General features: G+C 41.4%; 1 protein-coding gene across 44 annotated transcripts in view; it reads left to right on the top strand.

Annotated features, from left to right (window-relative positions):
* The window catches only part of CLASP2 (cytoplasmic linker associated protein 2), a 182,085-nt gene that overhangs the window by 142,818 nt on the left and 21,090 nt on the right, over nt 1-18,177 (top strand). For all 44 annotated transcript variants that reach the window (XM_043595870.1, XM_043595869.1, XM_043595867.1 and 41 more), the window contains 3 exons: nt 743-886; nt 14,798-14,941; nt 16,674-16,780. In XM_043595870.1, coding sequence (XP_043451805.1) covers nt 743-886; nt 14,798-14,941; nt 16,674-16,780 — 395 coding nt within the window. The remainder of the gene's footprint in view (nt 1-742; nt 887-14,797; nt 14,942-16,673; nt 16,781-18,177) is intronic.

Here is an 18,177-nt window from a genome sequence, read left to right as displayed (position 1 = left end):
AGTTTTTCTCAGCCGGTGCTTCTGCCCTCACATCCCTGAGAGAACGGCGGTAATTGAACAGCAGCTCACTCTAAGGATAAGAAAGGCTGAGCCTACGGAAGAAGCATGTACGCTCTGCCCCACCTGATTTTGAAGCCTGCGTTTGACCACACCCCCACCTATACCAGGCACCTAAACCTCAGGAATTACAAAGAAATGTTGTCTTTGCTCCAGCGGTCCTTGTGTAAAACTTTTTTGTGACACTTCTTTTGAAAGGTGGTTCTGGATCTCATGGGGTGAATGTTACTGTATGTTTGGCAAAAAAACCTGTATTGCCCACCTTGATTACTTACTTGGTTTATGATACCTTATTTCCAGAATACTTTGGTTCATTTCCCCAAAAGCCAAATTACACTTAATTATAAAGACTGGCTCCCAGGGAAATGTAGACAAGAGTCAGCTGTAAGCTCTGAAGGCCGACTCAAGGAGAAGGGTATAATCTTGTCAAGAGAGTCTTCAGCAGTTCAGACACAGGGAATGAAACACCTGGGATTTAAAAGTTCTGCTATATGTGAAAACAAAAATCCACATTTCCATGTATTTGTACCTCAGGTATGTAGGTGGTTATGTAATTTCTTTTTTGTTATTGTTGATGTTTCGTTTCGTATTGGTTGGAAAAATAATCACCTGATTGCTTTTGAAGTGTAGTCAGTATCCCTCAGTGACCGTCTGGTTGTCCTCTCTCATTTGCTTACCTCTGCAGGTGAAGGTTGCTATCCTTAAATACATAGAAACTCTGGCCAAGCAGATGGATCCAGGAGATTTTATAAATTCCAGTGAAACTCGCCTGGCAGTGTCTCGGGTCATCACTTGGACAACAGAACCCAAAAGTTCTGACGTTCGGAAGGTATGTTTTAACATAAGATTTAGAAGGTAAATTAGAAAAACAAGTCAGTCATTTTGGATTGCCAACAAAGGGAATTAATATTTCTGGACATTACTGGTTAGTATTGATTTATTTACTTGGTGATATGAAGACTTGTTTTTTCAACCTTCTCTTTTAAATGATTTAAAATTTTATCCAGTTAATATGAGTATAGTTTTCAAACTTAGAATAAGAAACCAACTCTCATTGCCACAGTCCTCCCAACCTCTAATCTTGTAACCATTCAAAATATAGTTGACCCTTTTTGGTATCCAAAATACATAAAGAACTTACAGAACTCAACATCTAAAAACAATCCAATTTTCAAAATGAGCAGAAGACATGAACAGACATTTCTCTAAAGAAGACATACAGATGGCAAACAAACATGGGAAGATGCTCAACGTCACTCATTATCAAGGAAATGCAAATCAAAACCACAATGAGTTGTCACTTTACATCTGTCAGAATGGCTAAAATCAAAAACACAGGAGACAATAAGTATTAGTGGGGATGTAGAGGCTGAAGAACCCTCTTGCTTGGCTGGTGGGAATGCAAATTGGTGCAGCCACTCTGGGAGACAGTATGGAGGCTCCTCAAATAATTAAAAATAGAACAACTACCCTATGACCTAGGAATTGCGCTATTAGGTGTTTACCCAAACAATACAAGAACACTAATTCAAAGGGATACATTTACCCCTATGTTTATAGCAGCATTATTTACAGTAGTCAAATTATGGAAGCAGCCCAAGTGTCCACCAATTGATGAATGGATAGGAGGTAGCATATACATGTACAGTGGAATATTATTCAGCCATAAAAAAAGAATGAAGTCTTGCCATTTGCAACAACGTGGATAGAGCCAGAAAATATAATGCTTCGCAAAATAAGTCAGAGAAGGGCAAATACCATATGATCCCACTCATGTAGAACTTAAGAAACAAAACAAAGGTGGAAAAAAAAGAGACAAGCCAAGAAACACTCTTCTTTTTTTTTTTTTTTTTTTTAATGTTTATTTATTTTGGAGAGAAAGAGAAAGAGCATGAGCTCTGAGAGGGTCAGAGAGAGAGGGAGACACAGAATCTGAAGCAGGCTCCAGGCTCCAAGCTGTCAGCACAGAGCCCGACATGGGGCTCAAACTCACAAACCGCGAGATCATGAGCTAGAGTCAGACGCTCAACTGACTGAGCCACCCAGGCACCCCAAACAGACTCTTAACTGTAGAAAAAAACTGAGAGGGATGGGGGAAATACAGAAGGGTGATTAAAGAGTACACGTATCATGATCAAAAAAATATAAAGTGAATAAAAACAAAAAAATACAGTGCACCCTTGAACAACACAAATTTGAACTGTGCCAGTCCACTTACATGCAGATTTTTTATAGCATAGTTCTGTGAATGTATTTTCTCTTCCTTACGATTTTCTTAATAACATCTTTTCTCTAGCTTATTTTATTAAAAGAATACAGTATATAATACATATAACATACAAAAGGTATGTTAATCAGCTGTTTATATTGCCATTAAGGTTTCTGGTTAACAGTAGGCTATTAGTAATTAAGATTAGGGGGAATCAACTTATAAAAAGTGCAGAGTTGACTGCACAGGGTTGGTGTCCCTAACCACTGCATTGTTCAAGGGTCAACTGTAGTCCAAATGTTTCCACTTGCATGCACCAGTGTATTTCAGATAAGAATTTACAGTGTTACCTGATTTACTCATTTTGGGCATGATCTATTGATCTGTTGATAAATCTAGCCATGAGTAGCTTTCTATCTCCCTTTGTACATAAGAACTTAGCTTAACCCATACCATTCCCACATCTTTTCGTGTATCTTTCCCCATAATTTTCAGAATACGTATGAATCAGATATTGGTAATCAATGGAATCAATTTACCTTTTGACTGTGGAAGTATTCACTCCTATACCAAGTGGTCTGTTGCTTCCTTCTTTTCTTATAAGAGTTTTGTCGTGGTGTAAATAATTTGCCTTGTTTTTCATTTGCCTGGGTTTTTTTTAATGTTTATCTGTTCATATTTTCACCATCTCTGCAACATGCTTATGGCTAACATTTTCCGTGTGCTCAAAGACGTAAATTGTTTATTTATTTATTCCATGGGGAGCCCCTTCTTAGACCTTTTGTTCTTCTCGCCATCTTCCTGAGACTTGTCTTCACCCGTCATTTCTTGCATCCTACATGTGGCATTGCTCACTCTCTTCCTTTGTGAATCATTATCTTCAATATTTACTACAAAGAAGAGCATGGAGTATACATTTTTTGACCTTTATTTCTAATGGTGAACACTTTACACAACAGAAGCAGAATGTTACCTTCTTCTCAAATGTACATGGAACGTTCTCCAGGATAAGACCACATGCTAGGTGATAAACCTCAGTAGCTTTTGTAAAAGGATGAAAATAATACAGAGAATGTTCTCTCACCACAATGGAATGAAACTAGAAATTAGTAACACAGAAGTGTGGAGGGCTCACAAATATGTGGAAATTAGGTAACTTCTAAATCGCCAGTGGATCAAAGAACTCAAAAGGGAAATTAGAAAAATACAGTGAGGTGAATGCAAATGGAGACATGATCTACCAGAACTTACAGGATGCAGCCACAGCAGTGCTTAGAGGGAAATTTATAAGTGTCAATGCCTATTACAAAAAAGAAGAAAGATCTTAAATTAGAAAGCTTAACTGCCACCTATGACATGGGAAAAAGAACAAACTAACCCTAAAGTAAACAGGAAGACATAAGATTAAAGCACAAATTAACAAAATACAAAAACGATAATCAGTGACACTAAAAGCTGGTTTTTTGAAAGATCAACAAAATTGGCAAACTTTTAACTAGATTGACAAAGAAGAAAAGAGACTTAAATTACTAGAATTAAAAATGAAAAACAACTAAAGAGATTGACTTAGTAATCAAAAAAGAACCCACGGAGAGAGGCCCAGGCTCAAATGGCTTCACTGGTGAATTCCAGCAAACATTAATACCAGTTCTTTAGAAACTCTTTCAAAAAACAGAAGAAAGAACACTTTCCAACTCATTCTATGAGGGCAGTTTTACCTTGATACCAAAACCAGACAAAGATGCCACACACACACACACACACACACACACACAAAAGCCTACAGGCCAGTATCTCTTACAAATATGGATGTGTTTTGGGGCGCCTGGGTGGCGCAGTCGGTTAAGCGTCCAACTTCAGCCAGGTCACGATCTCACGGTCCGTGAGTTCGAGCCCCGCATCGGGCTCTGGGCTCATGGCTCAGAGCCTGGAGCCTGTTTCTGATTCTGTGTCTCCCTCTCTCTCTGCCCCTCCCCCGTTCATGCTCTGTCTCTCTCTGTCCCCCAAAAAATAAACGTTGAAAAAAATATTAAAAAAAAAAAAAAACAAATATGGATGCGTTTAATCCTTGACAAAATATTAGCAAACTAAATCGTGCAACATAGAATTATACACCACGCACAAGTAAATGGGATTTATCCCAGGAATGCTGGGTTAAATTAACATCTGAAAGTATGTTAATGTAATACCCCCTGTCAGTCACAAGACCAGACATGTGATCATATGAATAGAAAAGGCATCTGGTGGTGTCCCTGGGTGGCTCAGGTGGTGGCGCATGGGATTCTCCATCTCATGGTTGTAAGTTTGAGCCTCATGTTGGGTGTAGAGATGACTTAAAAATAAATCTGGGAAAAAAGGAAAAAGACAACTGGCAAAACCTTAACATCCTTTCATGATTTAACCCCCCCAAAAAACAAAACCAAAAAAACCTGGTAATGGAAGAGAACTTTCTCAACCCAAGAGAGGGTACCTGCAAATATCCGCAGCTAAAATCATACTTAATGGTAAAAGACCGGATGCTTCCTCCTTGAAATTAGGAGGAAGACAGGATGTCTGCTCTTAGCATTTCTATTCACCATATACTCTACAATTCAGTATATACTATGTGTTACACTCTACTCTGGTCTAAGTGTGCAGTACCCTTATGTCTAAAAATATGTACAGCTCAGCAATTTCTATTTCTATTCAACTGGGGGTTCTAGCTATGACAGGAAAAAATAAGAAATGAAAGGCATCCTTGGCAAGTGACATATTGGATAAAGGGTTAGTGTCCCAAAATCTATGAAGAACTTACCAAACTCAACACCCCCCAAAAAATTATCCAGTCAAGAAATGGGCAGAAGATATGAATAAACACTTTTCCAAAGAAGACATCCAGATGGCTAACAGACACATGAAAAATGCCCAACATCACTCATCATCAGGGAAATATAAATCAAAATCACAGTGAGGTACCACCTCACACCTGTCAAAATGGCTGAAATTAACAACTCAGGAAACAACAGATGTTGGCGAGGATGTGGAGAAAGGGGAACCCTCTAGGCTCTGTTGGTGGGAATGCAAACTGGTGCAGCCACTCTGAAAAACAGTATGGAGGTTCCTCAGGAAATTAAAAATAGAACTACCCTGTGACCCAGCAATTGCATTACCAGGAATTTATCTAAAGGATACAAAAATGCTGATTTGGAGCACCTAGGTGTCTCAGTTGGTTAAGTGTCTGACTTCAGCTCAGGTCATGATCTGGTTCATGGGTCTGAGCCCCACATCAGGCTCTGTGTGACAGCTCAGAGGCTGGAGCCTGCTTCAGATTCCGTCTCCCTGTCTCTCTGCCCCTCCCCCGCTCACACTCAGTCTCTGTCTCAAACACTAAAAAAGTACTGATTGAAAGGGGCACCCCCAATGTTTATACCAGCACTATCAGTAATAACCAAATCACGGAAACAGCCCAGATGTCCATTGACTGTTGAATGGATACACACACACAAGCATACACATACATAAACACAATGGAGTATTACTCAGCAGTGAAAAAGAGTGAAGTCTTGCCATTTGCAACAATGTGGATAAACATTGTTGCAAATGGCAACCAGAGGGTATTACCCTACATGAAATCAGAAAGCCAGATTTATGATTTCACTCATACGCGGAATTTGAGAAACTCAACAGATGAACATAGGGGAAAGGAGGGAAAAATAAGATAAAAACAGAGAAGGAGGCAAACCATAAAAGACTCTTAAATACAGAGACCAAACAGGGTTGCTGGAGGGGAGATGGGGGAGGAGGATGGGCTAAAGATCCCATCTCATGGATGGTGGGCATTAAGGAGGGCATTCTTTGGGATGAGCACTGGGTTCTACTCCTGAAGCCAAGATTACACTGTATGTTAACTAAATTGAATTTAAAGCTAAACAAACATAAATAAATGGCATCCAGATTGGAAAGAAAGAAGTAAAACTATTTCCATTTGCAAATGATACGATTATATGTAGAAAAAATCCTAAGGAATCACTAAAAAAACTATTAAAACTAATAAACAAGTTCAGCAAGGCGGCAGGATATAAAACGCTATACAGAAGTTATAGTTCTAAACCCTTGAAATGAGTAATCCAAAAATGAAACTCAGAAATCACTTTCATTTACAACTGCATCGAAAAGATTAAAATCTGTAGGAATAAATTTATTTTTTATTTTTATTTTATTTTATTTTATTTTTCAACGTTTATTTATTTTTGGGACAGAGAGAGACAGAGCATGAACGGGGGAGGGGCAGAGAGAGAGGGAGACACAGAATCGGAAACAGGCTCCAGGCTCCGAGCCATCAGCCCAGAGCCCGACGCGGGGCTCGAACTCCCGGACCGCGAGATCGTGACCTGGCTGAAGTCGGCCGCTTAACCGACTGCGCCACCCAGGCGCCCCTGTAGGAATAAATTTAACAAAAGAAGTGCAAAATTTATAGTAGAAACTACGAAACAGTTTTGAGAGAAATTACAGATTTAAATAAACCAAAAAACATTCCATGTTCGTGGATGAGAAGACTTCATGTTGGTAGGGTGGCAATACCACCCAAGGGATCTACAGGTGAAATGTAATCCCGACCAGAATCCCGGAAATTTGTAGAAGTTTACAAGCTCTTTCCAGAATCCATGCGGAATTGCAAGAGACCCATAATAACCAAAGCAATCTTGTAAAAGAACAAAGTAGGAGGACTTCACACTTCCTGATTTTGAAACCTTACATAGGCAGGCATACTTAAGAAACCTGCACATTTAGTTGCAGACCACTGCCGTAAAGCCAAGTCACATGATTGTTTTCAGTGCCTAGTGTATATAAAGTTATCTTTATGCTGTGGCCTATTAAGTGTGCAAAAACATTATGTCTAAAAAAACAGTACATAGCTTAATTTAAAAACACTGCTAAAAAAATGCTGATTATCATCTGAGATTTCAGAGCCGTAATCTTTTGGCTTGTCTCAGTGTTTGCTAGTCAGGGCGGTGGTTGCTGAAGCCATGGCTGTGGCAGTTTCTTGAAATAAGGCAGAAGTTGGGGCGCTTGGGTGGCTCAGTCCGTTGAGGTCCGACTTCGGCTCAGGTCACGATCTCGCGGTCCGTGAGTTCGAGCCCCGCGTCGGGCTCTGGGCTGACGGCTCAGAGCCTGGAGCCTGTTTCGGATTCTGTCTGTCTCTCTCTCTCTCTCTCTCTCTCTCTCTCTCTCTCTCTCTCTGCCCCTCCCCCGCTCATGCTCTGTCTCAAAAATAAATAAACGTTAAAAAAATTTTTTTTTTTTTTTTAAAGGCAGAAGTGGTGGGAAACAGTATGGAGATTCCTCAGACAACAATAGAAATACTATATGATTCAATAATTCCACTACTGGTTATTACCCAAGGAAAGTGAAAATGCTAATTTGAAAAGGTCTTTTGCACCCCTGTGTTTATTGCAGCATTATTTATAATAGCCAGGATATGGGAGCAACTCAAGTGTTCTTTGATAGATGAATGGATCTATTCATCTAGCCATAAAAAAAGAAAAAAAAAGGTTGAGATCTATTACTAGCCATAAAAAAAAAAAAAAAAGGTTGAGATCTTACCATTTGCAACAACATGGATGAACCTAAAGGGTCTTATGCTAAGTGAAAGAAGTCAGATTGAGAGAGACAAATGCCATGTGATTTCACTTATGTGGAATCTACAAAGCAAAGCAAATGAATAAACAAAAAGCAGAATGGGACCTATAAGTACAGAGAACAGTTGTCAGAGGGAAAAGGGCCGGGGGTGGCGGGGCGGGGAATGGGAAAAATGGGTAAAGGAAAATGGAAAATACCAGCCTCCAGTTACAGAGTGAATAAGTCACAGTTATAAGAGGTACCACAGAGGGAATATAATCAGGGATGTCATGACAGCATTGCTTGGCGACAAACGGTAGCTGCACTTGCGTGAGCATAGAATAATAGAGAGGTCAAGTCACTATGTTGTATACCTGAAACAATGTCACGTTGGGTATCAGCTACGCTCAGAGTTTTAAAACTGTTGTAAAATAACTAACTCAAAATAAAATCATTAGGAATTCGTGTTTAAAAACTGAGACTGTGAGGTTCCCCACATCGATCCACTCTTCCTTTTCCAACAGATTTCTCTGTAGCATGAGATGCTGTTTAATAGCATTTTACCCACAGAGTTTCTTTCAAAATTGGAGCCTGTCGTGTCAAACCCTGCTGCTCCTTTATCAACTAAGTTTATGTAATATTCTAAATCCTTTGCTGTTACTTCAACAGTCTTCACAGCATGCTCACCCGGAATAGCTTTCATCTCAAAAAAACCACTTTCTCTGTTCATCCGTAAGAGGCATCTCCTCATCTCCCAGTTCTGTCAAGAGATTGCGGCAAAATCTGGGCACATTTGCAGGCTGCACTTCTCTTTCCAGTTCTCTCACTGTTTCCACCACATCGGCGGTTGCGTCCTCCCCTGAAGTCCTGAATCCCTCCCAGAGTTATCCTTGAGGGCTGGAATCAGCTTCTTTGAAATTCCTGTTAGTGTTGATACTTTGACCTCTTCCCATGAGTCACAAATGCTCTTAATGGCATCTAGAATGGTGAATCCTTTCCAGAAGATTTTCAATTTACTTTGCCCAGATCCATCAGAAGAATCACTATGGCAGCGGTAGCCTTACAAAATGTATTTCTGTTTCTTTTTTGTTTTTGAGACAGAACTTGAGTGGGAGGGGCAGAGAGAGGGAGAGAGAGAGAGTCCCAAGCAGGCTTTGTGCTGCCAGTGCAGAGCCCGGGGCAGGGCTTGAACTCAGGAACCGTGAGATCGTGACCTGAGCTAGAATTGAAGTCAGACGCTTAACCGACTGAGCCGTCCAGGTGCCCTCAAAATGTATTTCTTAAGTAAGAAGACATCAAAGTCAAAATTACTTCTTGGGGCACCTGGGTGGCTCACTCATTTAAGTGTCTAATTCTTGATTTCGGCTCAGGTCACGATCTCACGGTTCGTGAGTTCGAGCCCCACATTGGGCTCTCTGCTGTCACCACAGAACCTGCTTCAAATCCTCTGTCTCCGTCTGCCCCTTCCCTGCTCTCTCTTTCTCTCTCTTTCTCTCTCTCAAAAGTAAATATTAAAGAAACATATATTTTTTTTTAATTAGCTTGTGATCCATGGGCTGTAGCACGGATGTGGTGTTAGCAGGCACGAAACCAACGTTAATTCTTACTGCACAGCTCCATTGTAGCTCTTGGGGACCGGTGCATTGTCATGATCCATAATATGTTGAAAGCCCTGCTCTGGATGAGGCTTTGGCTTAAGGGAGCGTTGTGGCTGCTCTGATCTCCTCTCCAGACCACTGAAACTAGGTCTAGATCAGCCATGAAGCTGTTCTGCTTTCTTAGCATTCATGCTCAGTTTCCTTCAAGCACCTTTCCTTTGCGGTCACAAGTTGGCTGTGTGTCACAAGAGGCCTAGCTTTTGGCCTGTCTTGGCTTTTGACTTGCCTTCCTAAGCTTAATCACCGCTAGCTTTGGATGTAACGTCAGACCCACGCAACGCTTTCTTTCACTTGAACACGTAGAAGCCGTTGCGGAGCTATTAATTGGCCTCATTTCAACACGGCTGTGTGTCAAGGAACAGGGAGGTCTGGGGGGAAGGAGAGAGACGGGGAGCAGCTGCTCAGTGGAGCTGTCAGAACACACACAGCATGTATCAATTGCTATCTCGTTTGGACACAATTTGCGGTACCCCAAAAGAATTACAAAGTAGCGTAAGAGATCACAGTGAAAGAGTTTGAAATGTTGCAAGGATTATCAGATGTGACACAGAGACGCAAAATGAGTAAATGCTGTTTGAAAAAGTGTGCCGGTGGGCATCTGGGTAGCTCAGTCGTTGAATGGCCAACTCTTGATTTCAGCTAAGGTCGTCATCTCATGGTTGTGAGATCGAGCCCCACATCAGGCTTCACACTGAGGCTGGAGCCTGCTTAAGATTCTCTCTCAAACATTAAATAATTTTTTTTTTTTTTTTTTTTTCCAAAAAAAGGCTCAGTCAGTTAAGCGTCCAACTTTGGCTCAGGTCATGATCTCATGGTTTGTGAGTTCGAGGCCCACGTTGGGCTCTGTGCTGACAGCTCAGAGCCTGGAGCCTGCTTCGGATTCTGGGTCTCCCTCTCTCTCTGCTGCTTCCCTGCTTGCTCGCTCTCTCTGTCAAAAATAAATAAACATTAAATAAAATTAAAAAAAGATTCTCTCTCACCTCTGCCCCTCTCCCCTGTTCATGCTGTCTCTCTCCCCCCCACCCCGCTCTCTAAAATCAAAAAAGAAAACATGTGCCGACAGACTTGTTCAACACAGAGGTTTGCCACAGAACTCCAAAATATATAAAGAGCTTATCAAACTCAACACCCAAAAAACATACAATCCAATTTAAAATGGGTAGAAGACCTGAACAGACATTTCTCCAAAGAAGACATACAGATGGTCAACAGTCATATGAAAAGATGCTCAAAATCACTCATCATCCCGGAAATGCAAATCAAAACTGCGATGAGTTACCACTCCGCATCTGCCAGAATGGCTAAAATCAGAAACACAGGAAACAAGTGTTGGCGAGGATGTAGAGAAAAGGAACCTTCTTGTGTGGTTGGTGGGAATGCAGATTGGTGCAGCCACTGTGGAAAACAGTATAGACGTTCCTCAAATTAAAAATGGGCCTACCGTACGATCCAGTAGTCATACTACTGGATATTTACCCAAGAAATACATGAACGCTGGTTCAAAGGGATACATATCCCCTACGTTTATAGCAGTATTGTTTATAATAGCCAAGTTATGGTAGCCGCCTAAGTATCCATCTATAGATGAATAGATAAAGAAGATGTGGAATATTAGCTATAAAAAAGAATGAAATCTCGCCGTTTGCAATGACATGGATGGAGCTAGAGAGTATAATCCTTTGCAAAATAAGTCAGAGAAAGACAAATACTATATGATTTCACTCATGTGGAATTTAAGAAACAAAACAAGTGGGGCACCTGGATGGCTTAGTGGGTTAAGCATCCAACTCTTGGTTTCGGCTCAGGTCATGATCTCATAGTTTGTGAGTTTGAACCCTACATCACACTGTCAGTGTGGAGCCTGCTTGGTATTCTCTGTCTCCCTCTTTCTCTGCCCCTCCCCTGCATGCGTGCACATGTTCTCTCTCTCCCTGTCTCTCTCCCCCACTCCTTCCCTCTCTCTCTCTCTCTCTCAAAATAAATAAACTTTTAAAAAAAGCAGCAGCAGCAAAGGGAAAAAAAGAAGAGAGAAACCCAGAAACAAATTTAACTGTAGAGAACAAACTGAAGGTTACCAGAGGGGAGGTTGGTGGGGAGATTCAATAGGTGATGGAGCACCCTTCTGACGAAGACGGGATGATGTGTGGAATTGTTGAATCACTGTATTACACACCTGAAACTGATAACACTGTTATGCTGACTAACGGTAAAAACTTTAAAAAAAGGTGGGGAGTCACCTGGCTGGCTCAGTCAGTGGAGTGTAGGACTCTTGATCTCAGGGCTGTGAGTTTACGTCCCACGTTGGGTGTGGAGATTACTTAAAAATCAAATCTTTAAAAAAATAAAAAGACAGAAATGGGATACAGTACTCTAATAAAGACCTGGTTTATGCTGTGAAAGAAGTAAGTTAATTAATTAAAATCTCGGGCCACTATGGTGTCTCAGTTAAGCTTCGACTCTTGATCTCGGCTCAGGTCAGTTCATGAGATCGGCCCCATGTCAGGCTCTGCACTGATGGCATGGAACCTGCTTGGGATTCTCTTTTTCCCTCTCTCTCTCTCTGCCTTTCCCCCACCCCTCAAAATAAACATTTTAAAAAGTATCTAGTAAAAAAAAAAAAAATGTGATACTACAATATAAACTAATGAAAACGGGCTTTATCAAAATATACTCACAAAGTATTGCATTTTAAATCATGCAACTTAAACCCATATTACTTAATGCAGAAATAGAGAAATAGTTGATAGAACACGGAGGATCAAAGACACTTAGGTTTATTTAGGAGCTTAACTCACAATAAGGGTGTCACTTGGAGTCACGAGGAAAGGATACGCTGACCGGGAAGTGGTTTTGGAACAGCTGGGTTCTCTGTCTCTGGGAGGAAAGAAAGCTGAGTCTCATACAGCAGAATAAACCCTAGATGGAATAAAGTGTACCTTAATTCATTGGCTCAAATAAACGAGGTAGTTTTAATATTTTCCAAAAGAGACCGTAAAGTTTTGCTTCAAAATACACGCAGTTTCATTTAAGCACTGTGTTCGAGTGCATACCCACACAATGGTGTTTTGTCGTTTTCAGAAAAATGGGCTTATGTCACAGCTGTGGTTTTATCAGATCTTTCCTTCGGCAGCGTCTAATAGCCCTCTGCCGATCTCTTTGGGCATTCAACTCCGTCACCGTCCAAGGCTGTGTTGTGCGGTCTGCCGTTGCACCAGTGGAACAGAATGTAACCATTCCACTGGTGTTGCATATTCAGATGTCGTAAACTCAGGACACTTAAGTTTTCTAAGACTGGGATCTGAACACGCCCAGAATCAGATGCACACATTTCCCTCTGAGTCGTGATTGTGAACCATGTGGGTTTCTTTCTCCTCTCATTAAGTTTCTTTGAAATCTGAATTTCAAAGTTTGGCTTTCAGTAACTCAGTTATTTTTTTTTTAATTTTTTTCTAATGTTTTCATTTATATTTTGGGACAGAGAGAGACAGAGCATGAGCAGGGGAGGGGCAGAGAGAGAGGGAGACACAGAATGGGAAGCAGGGTCCAGGCTCTGAGCTGTCAGCACAGAGCCCGACGCGGGGCTCGAACTCACAGACTGTGAGATCATGACCTGAGCCGAAGTCGGACGCCCAACTGACTGAGCCACCCAGGCGCCCTTCAGTTGGTTATTTTAAAAGAAGAAAGTAAATTTATAAGTTTTCTTAACTGATCTGAGTAAGCTTTGTTTTGTTCCCATTTCCACCCAAACGTTAGACTAGTTTTTCACTTATATAATGAAAAGTAAGAAGTTGCTCTGGATGAGCTTTGTATAGCTCAGGGATATACAGGTTTCCCCTGCTATCCGAAAGTAGACTGTTGCGTGAAACCTTTCATACACCAAAATGTGTAAAGCAAAGAAGCAGTCCCATTAGTTTCCATGGAAAAACTTTTGAGAGTTCCCTCTTTGTCTTTTCTGACACCTTGGGATGCAGCTTGCTAACAGACACACAGCACAAATCAAGATAAAGCACACACCACACAACACAGTTCAACAAAGCGATGCTGGCTTAATGCTGAGATGTTGAGTGTAGTTCCTGGGGAAGGAGCTTGGTGACGCCCTTCTCACTGCTTGGAGTACAGGCTCAGTGCAGAACAAATGTTGAATGTTTTGGCTTTTTGCCTTTATTTATAGAAGTGAGGATCTTTGTTTTCCTTTTGGTTAGGGAAAGCAGGTACTGTGGTAGGTCTTTCATAAAAGTCAAGTGGTAAAACGGGAATTTTTGAAGGGTATGGGATACCCATACTTAGGTATTTCCATCCGTCTTTTTTTTTTCAACGTTTATTTATTTTTGGGACAGAGAGAGACAGAGCATGAACGGGGGAGGGGCAGAGAGAGAGGGAGACACAGAACCGGAAACAGGCTCCAGGCTCCGAGCCATCGGCCCAGAGCCCGACGCGGGGCTCGAACTCACGGGCCGCGAGATCGTGACCTGGCTGAAGTCGGACGCTTAACCGACTGCGCCACCCAGGCGCCCCTTTCCATCCGTCTTTTTGTAGTTATTTATTAGGAAAACTGAAGTGGTATATCTTGGTAGAATAACCCTGGAAAGGAAACGGTCTTGGGGCACCTGGGTGGCTCAGTCGGTTAAGCGTTCGACTCTTGGTTTCAACTCGGGTCATGATCTCGTAGTTCGTGAGATCAAGCCCCATATCAGGTCTGTGCTGACAACGCAGAGCCTGCTTGACCTTCTCTCTGTGCCTGCCCCTGCCTCTCCCTCCCTCCCTCCGTCTCTATCTCAAAATACTTTTTTTTTTTAACTTAAAAAAATAACCCCGGAGACCGGTTAACTGCTGCCATTGAGTGCCAGGTTATATTTTTGACAATTTTTGTCTTCCCTTCTTACCCTCAAAAAAAAAAAAAAAATGATGTGGCACCTGGGTGGCTCAGTCGGTTAAGTATCCAACTCTTGGTAGTGGCTCGGGTCGTCATCTCTCAGTCGTGGGATCGAGCCCCATGTCGGGCTCTGTGCTGACAGTGTAGAGCCTGCTTGGGCTTCTTCTGTCTCTCCTTTTCTCTCCGCGCCTCCCCCGCTCGTGCGTGCTCGCTTTCTGTCTCTCGCAAATGAATATTTTTTTATTCTCCCAGGAACAAAATCTGAAAGTATGTAAAGGCAACTTATGTTTCTGTGGGAAAGATGGCCTTGTGCTATTGAACAGAAATGTTGACTGAAGAAAATTGTCTCCTTTGAGTTACCAAAACACACTCATCTACTTCTTAAATGTCTTCGTTTTACAGGCAGCACAGTCCGTGCTGATTTCCCTATTTGAACTCAATACTCCAGAGTTTACAATGTTATTAGGAGCTTTACCAAAAACTTTTCAGGATGGTGCTACCAAGCTTCTTCATAATCACCTTCGAAACACTGGCAATGGAACCCAGGTACCTTTCAGTTCTTCTCTCGGCTACCCTGTGATATGATGGATGGTTGGTGTCACAGTAGTTGCTTGCTTTTACACGAAGTAAACTTTTGATCCTAGTATATAATTTTTGCATCTGTACTGGGCAGCATCCCCTGAGCAGAATTAAATCTTGTCCTGGAAAGAGAACCGTCCTTAGGCTTAGCGTGTTTCTATCCACTAGGGTGGTGGTGAACATGACCAGGACACGAACAGGAAAGTAAAACGCGAGCAGAACTCCGATGAGGGCGGCGGCTCTGCAGGCCGTTGGAATTAGGAGGTGCTCTTTAGACAAATGGGTCCCTGTTGGAGGGCTGGAAGGGGTGACTTGATTGACAAATAACATCTGAAGAAGCTGGGGCTTTGAAAGGCGTGTTCCAAAACCTGTTCACAGGTTTGTGGGTCCGAACTTGCTTGAAGGTACAAACTTTGGTTTTGGGAAAGTGAGGTCTGAATAAATGAAACATTACAGTGTTTTATAGACCTTAAATGGCAAGCATCGTTTCCATAATATGCCTAAAGAACTGAACTTAGGTTTTTTAAAAGGAGAAATCAGATGCATTTATAGCAGGCTTAAGGTAAAGTCTGAGGGTTAAAAATAATCAGAATGATGTCTTGGGACTAAAGCTAGTTATCTTTTTAAAAGGAGAAGGAATCGTTTAATTATATCTTAACAGGCAGGCAAATTAATAATGTGAGTGAATTTTACTTCTTTTTACTTCTGTTTATTTTGAGAGAGCATGAGCAGAGAAGGGCATAGAGAGGAGAGAATCCCAAGCAGGCTCTGAGCCTCAGTCTCACAAGCCATGAGATCATGACCTGAGCCAAAATCAAGAGTCAGACACGTACGTAACCGACTGAGCCACCCAGGCACCCCAGGATGGGGAGCTAATTTAAAATTGTTAGTTTGGGGGGCACCTGGGTGGCTCAGTAGGTTAAGCATCTCTCTCTCTCTCTCTCTTTTTTTTTTTTTTTTTTTTTTTTTTTTAACGTTTATTTATTTTTAAGAGACAGAGAGTGCGAGCAGGGGAGGAGCAGAGAGAAAGACACGGAATCCGAAGCAGGCTCCAGGCTTCGAGCTGTCAGCACAGAGCCCGACGCGGGGCTCGAACTCACAGACCGTGAGATCATGACCTGAGGTGAACAAAGTCTGACGCTTAACTGACTGAGCCACCCAGGTGCCCCAGGCATCTGACTCCTGATTTCGGCTCAGGTCGTGGTCTCATGGTTCGTGGGATTAAACCCCACATTGGTTCTGTGCTGACAGTACAGAACCTGCTTGGGATTCTCTCTCTCTCTCTCTCTCTCTCTCTCTCTCTCTCTCTCTCTCTTTCTCTTTCTCTGTCCCTCCCCTGCTCACATGCGCACTCACTCTCTCTCTCAAAATAAATAAACTGTTGTTTAAAAACAAAATTGTTTTTAAAAAACAAATGGTTAGTTTGGGGTCCAATGAATCTTTGAGGAGGAAGATGTTGATGATATTTGAGGGTAGGAAGTGGGTAAGGAAAACAAGAGAAGACTAAAGAGTTAGATTTCCAAATAGGGGGAAGGTTTTTCCCTACAGAAAGCAGAGATAAGGACATGAATATTTAAAATACTGACCTGCAAATACAGCTCTTTCATACTGTTCAACTTCTTGATTGCATGGCTTCCTTAAGAGCCTTTTAGTTGAACTTACCTGTCATGTGTTAACATTTACTTGACTCCCCCATCAGGGTCCCACGGGGAGTCCTTTGACAAGGCCAACAGCACGTTCACCAGCCAACTGGTCCAGTCCTCTTACTTCTCCTACCAACACATCACAGAATACTTTATCTCCAAGGTAACAAAAGAGTTCTTTTCCATCTTGGCTTGTGTTTGCAGATTCCCACCCTTAGACAACGGACACTGATAACATTCCAGTTGATTTCCACTCGGCTTCAAAGGTCTTGACACGTAGAAATGTAGCAGATTCAAAAAATGTTTAAGTTTATTCCCAAACTAGGCCTTAAGTGAAAATAACGCATAGGATATCAAATTTTTTGGTAAGTGCAAAGGACACTTACTTTTGTAAAATACTGCTTGATGCGTTAAATGGCATAGTTATGTTTCTCAGATGTGCTTATAGACAAAAGCATAAAAATAGTGAAGAATGGGGAAAGGCTAAGTATGAAATAGCATTATGACTGTGTCTTCGGAAAAAAATGTGACTATGAGATTGGGCCTTAATACAAAATATAAGCTGTGTGAACTTTTCACACACTTGTGAAGTTCAAGCATAGGCTGTATTTCAGATGAAGTTCTTGACTCATTAATGGACTAACATTTTTTTCCCTTTTCCTAGCTTTTAAAAACATTTGCATAGCAGTCCATTTTTATTAGTGTAGTTATTAATTTTATTATTAGCCATGTATTATAGCATGCTTCATCATATTCATTACGTTTATAGAATACTTCAGCATCTGAGGAGGAAAAATACATTGCAGACTTAACATCTAGCCTAGTTATTCCTTGTCACACATATGTGACGATCTGATGGCTGAATTCCAGCTTCAGTTGAGTTTTAGAATCTGATTATAGAATTGTACTATAAACATATGTTCAGTAGTGAAACTTCTCTGCCTTCTGTAAATTTGTGTATAATACCTTTATCTTGTCTTCAAGTTGTGCCATTATTGTAAACAAATCACAGGAGTTAGCAAACTTTCTGTAAAGGGCCGCATGGTACGTATTTTAGGCCTTGTTACCTGTACCCAGTTCTGCTGGTGCGGCGTAACGGCGGCCGTAGAGGAGCCCGGAGTAAATAAGTGTTGCGGGTACCGATACCCGATACAATTTTATTTGCGGACCTTGAAAGAAGAATTTTATGTAACGTGAAATTTTATTTCACGTGTCATGAATTGTTACTTTGACTTCTCTCCCAAGTGTTTAAAGAAGTAAACATTTTTAGATTTCACGGGTCATGGTTTGCTGACCTCTGGTTAATCAGAACATTTTTGAAGGTGAAAGACAAACCAGTTGTTAAGGGCTATGCATTCACAGTCCTTGTAAGCTGCCCTTAGTTGATGGACCAGGGGACATGTGCCTTCACCGTTGACAGTTGTCAGGTTTGATTTGGTTTTGCTAATTGTGCTTCGGGGAGTGTACATTCTCATCCTGTTGTTAGAAATACCCTACCTAATCTCAAATGTGTTATGTGTTTTAAAACGACACCCAAATAACAATTAGTCGTCTTTTTCA

The sequence above is a fragment of the Prionailurus bengalensis genome, chromosome C2 (assembly GCF_016509475.1).
Source record: "Prionailurus bengalensis isolate Pbe53 chromosome C2, Fcat_Pben_1.1_paternal_pri, whole genome shotgun sequence".
In the NCBI taxonomy this organism is placed as follows: Eukaryota; Metazoa; Chordata; class Mammalia; order Carnivora; family Felidae; genus Prionailurus; species Prionailurus bengalensis.
This window is presented reverse-complemented; position numbering and strand designations above follow the sequence as displayed.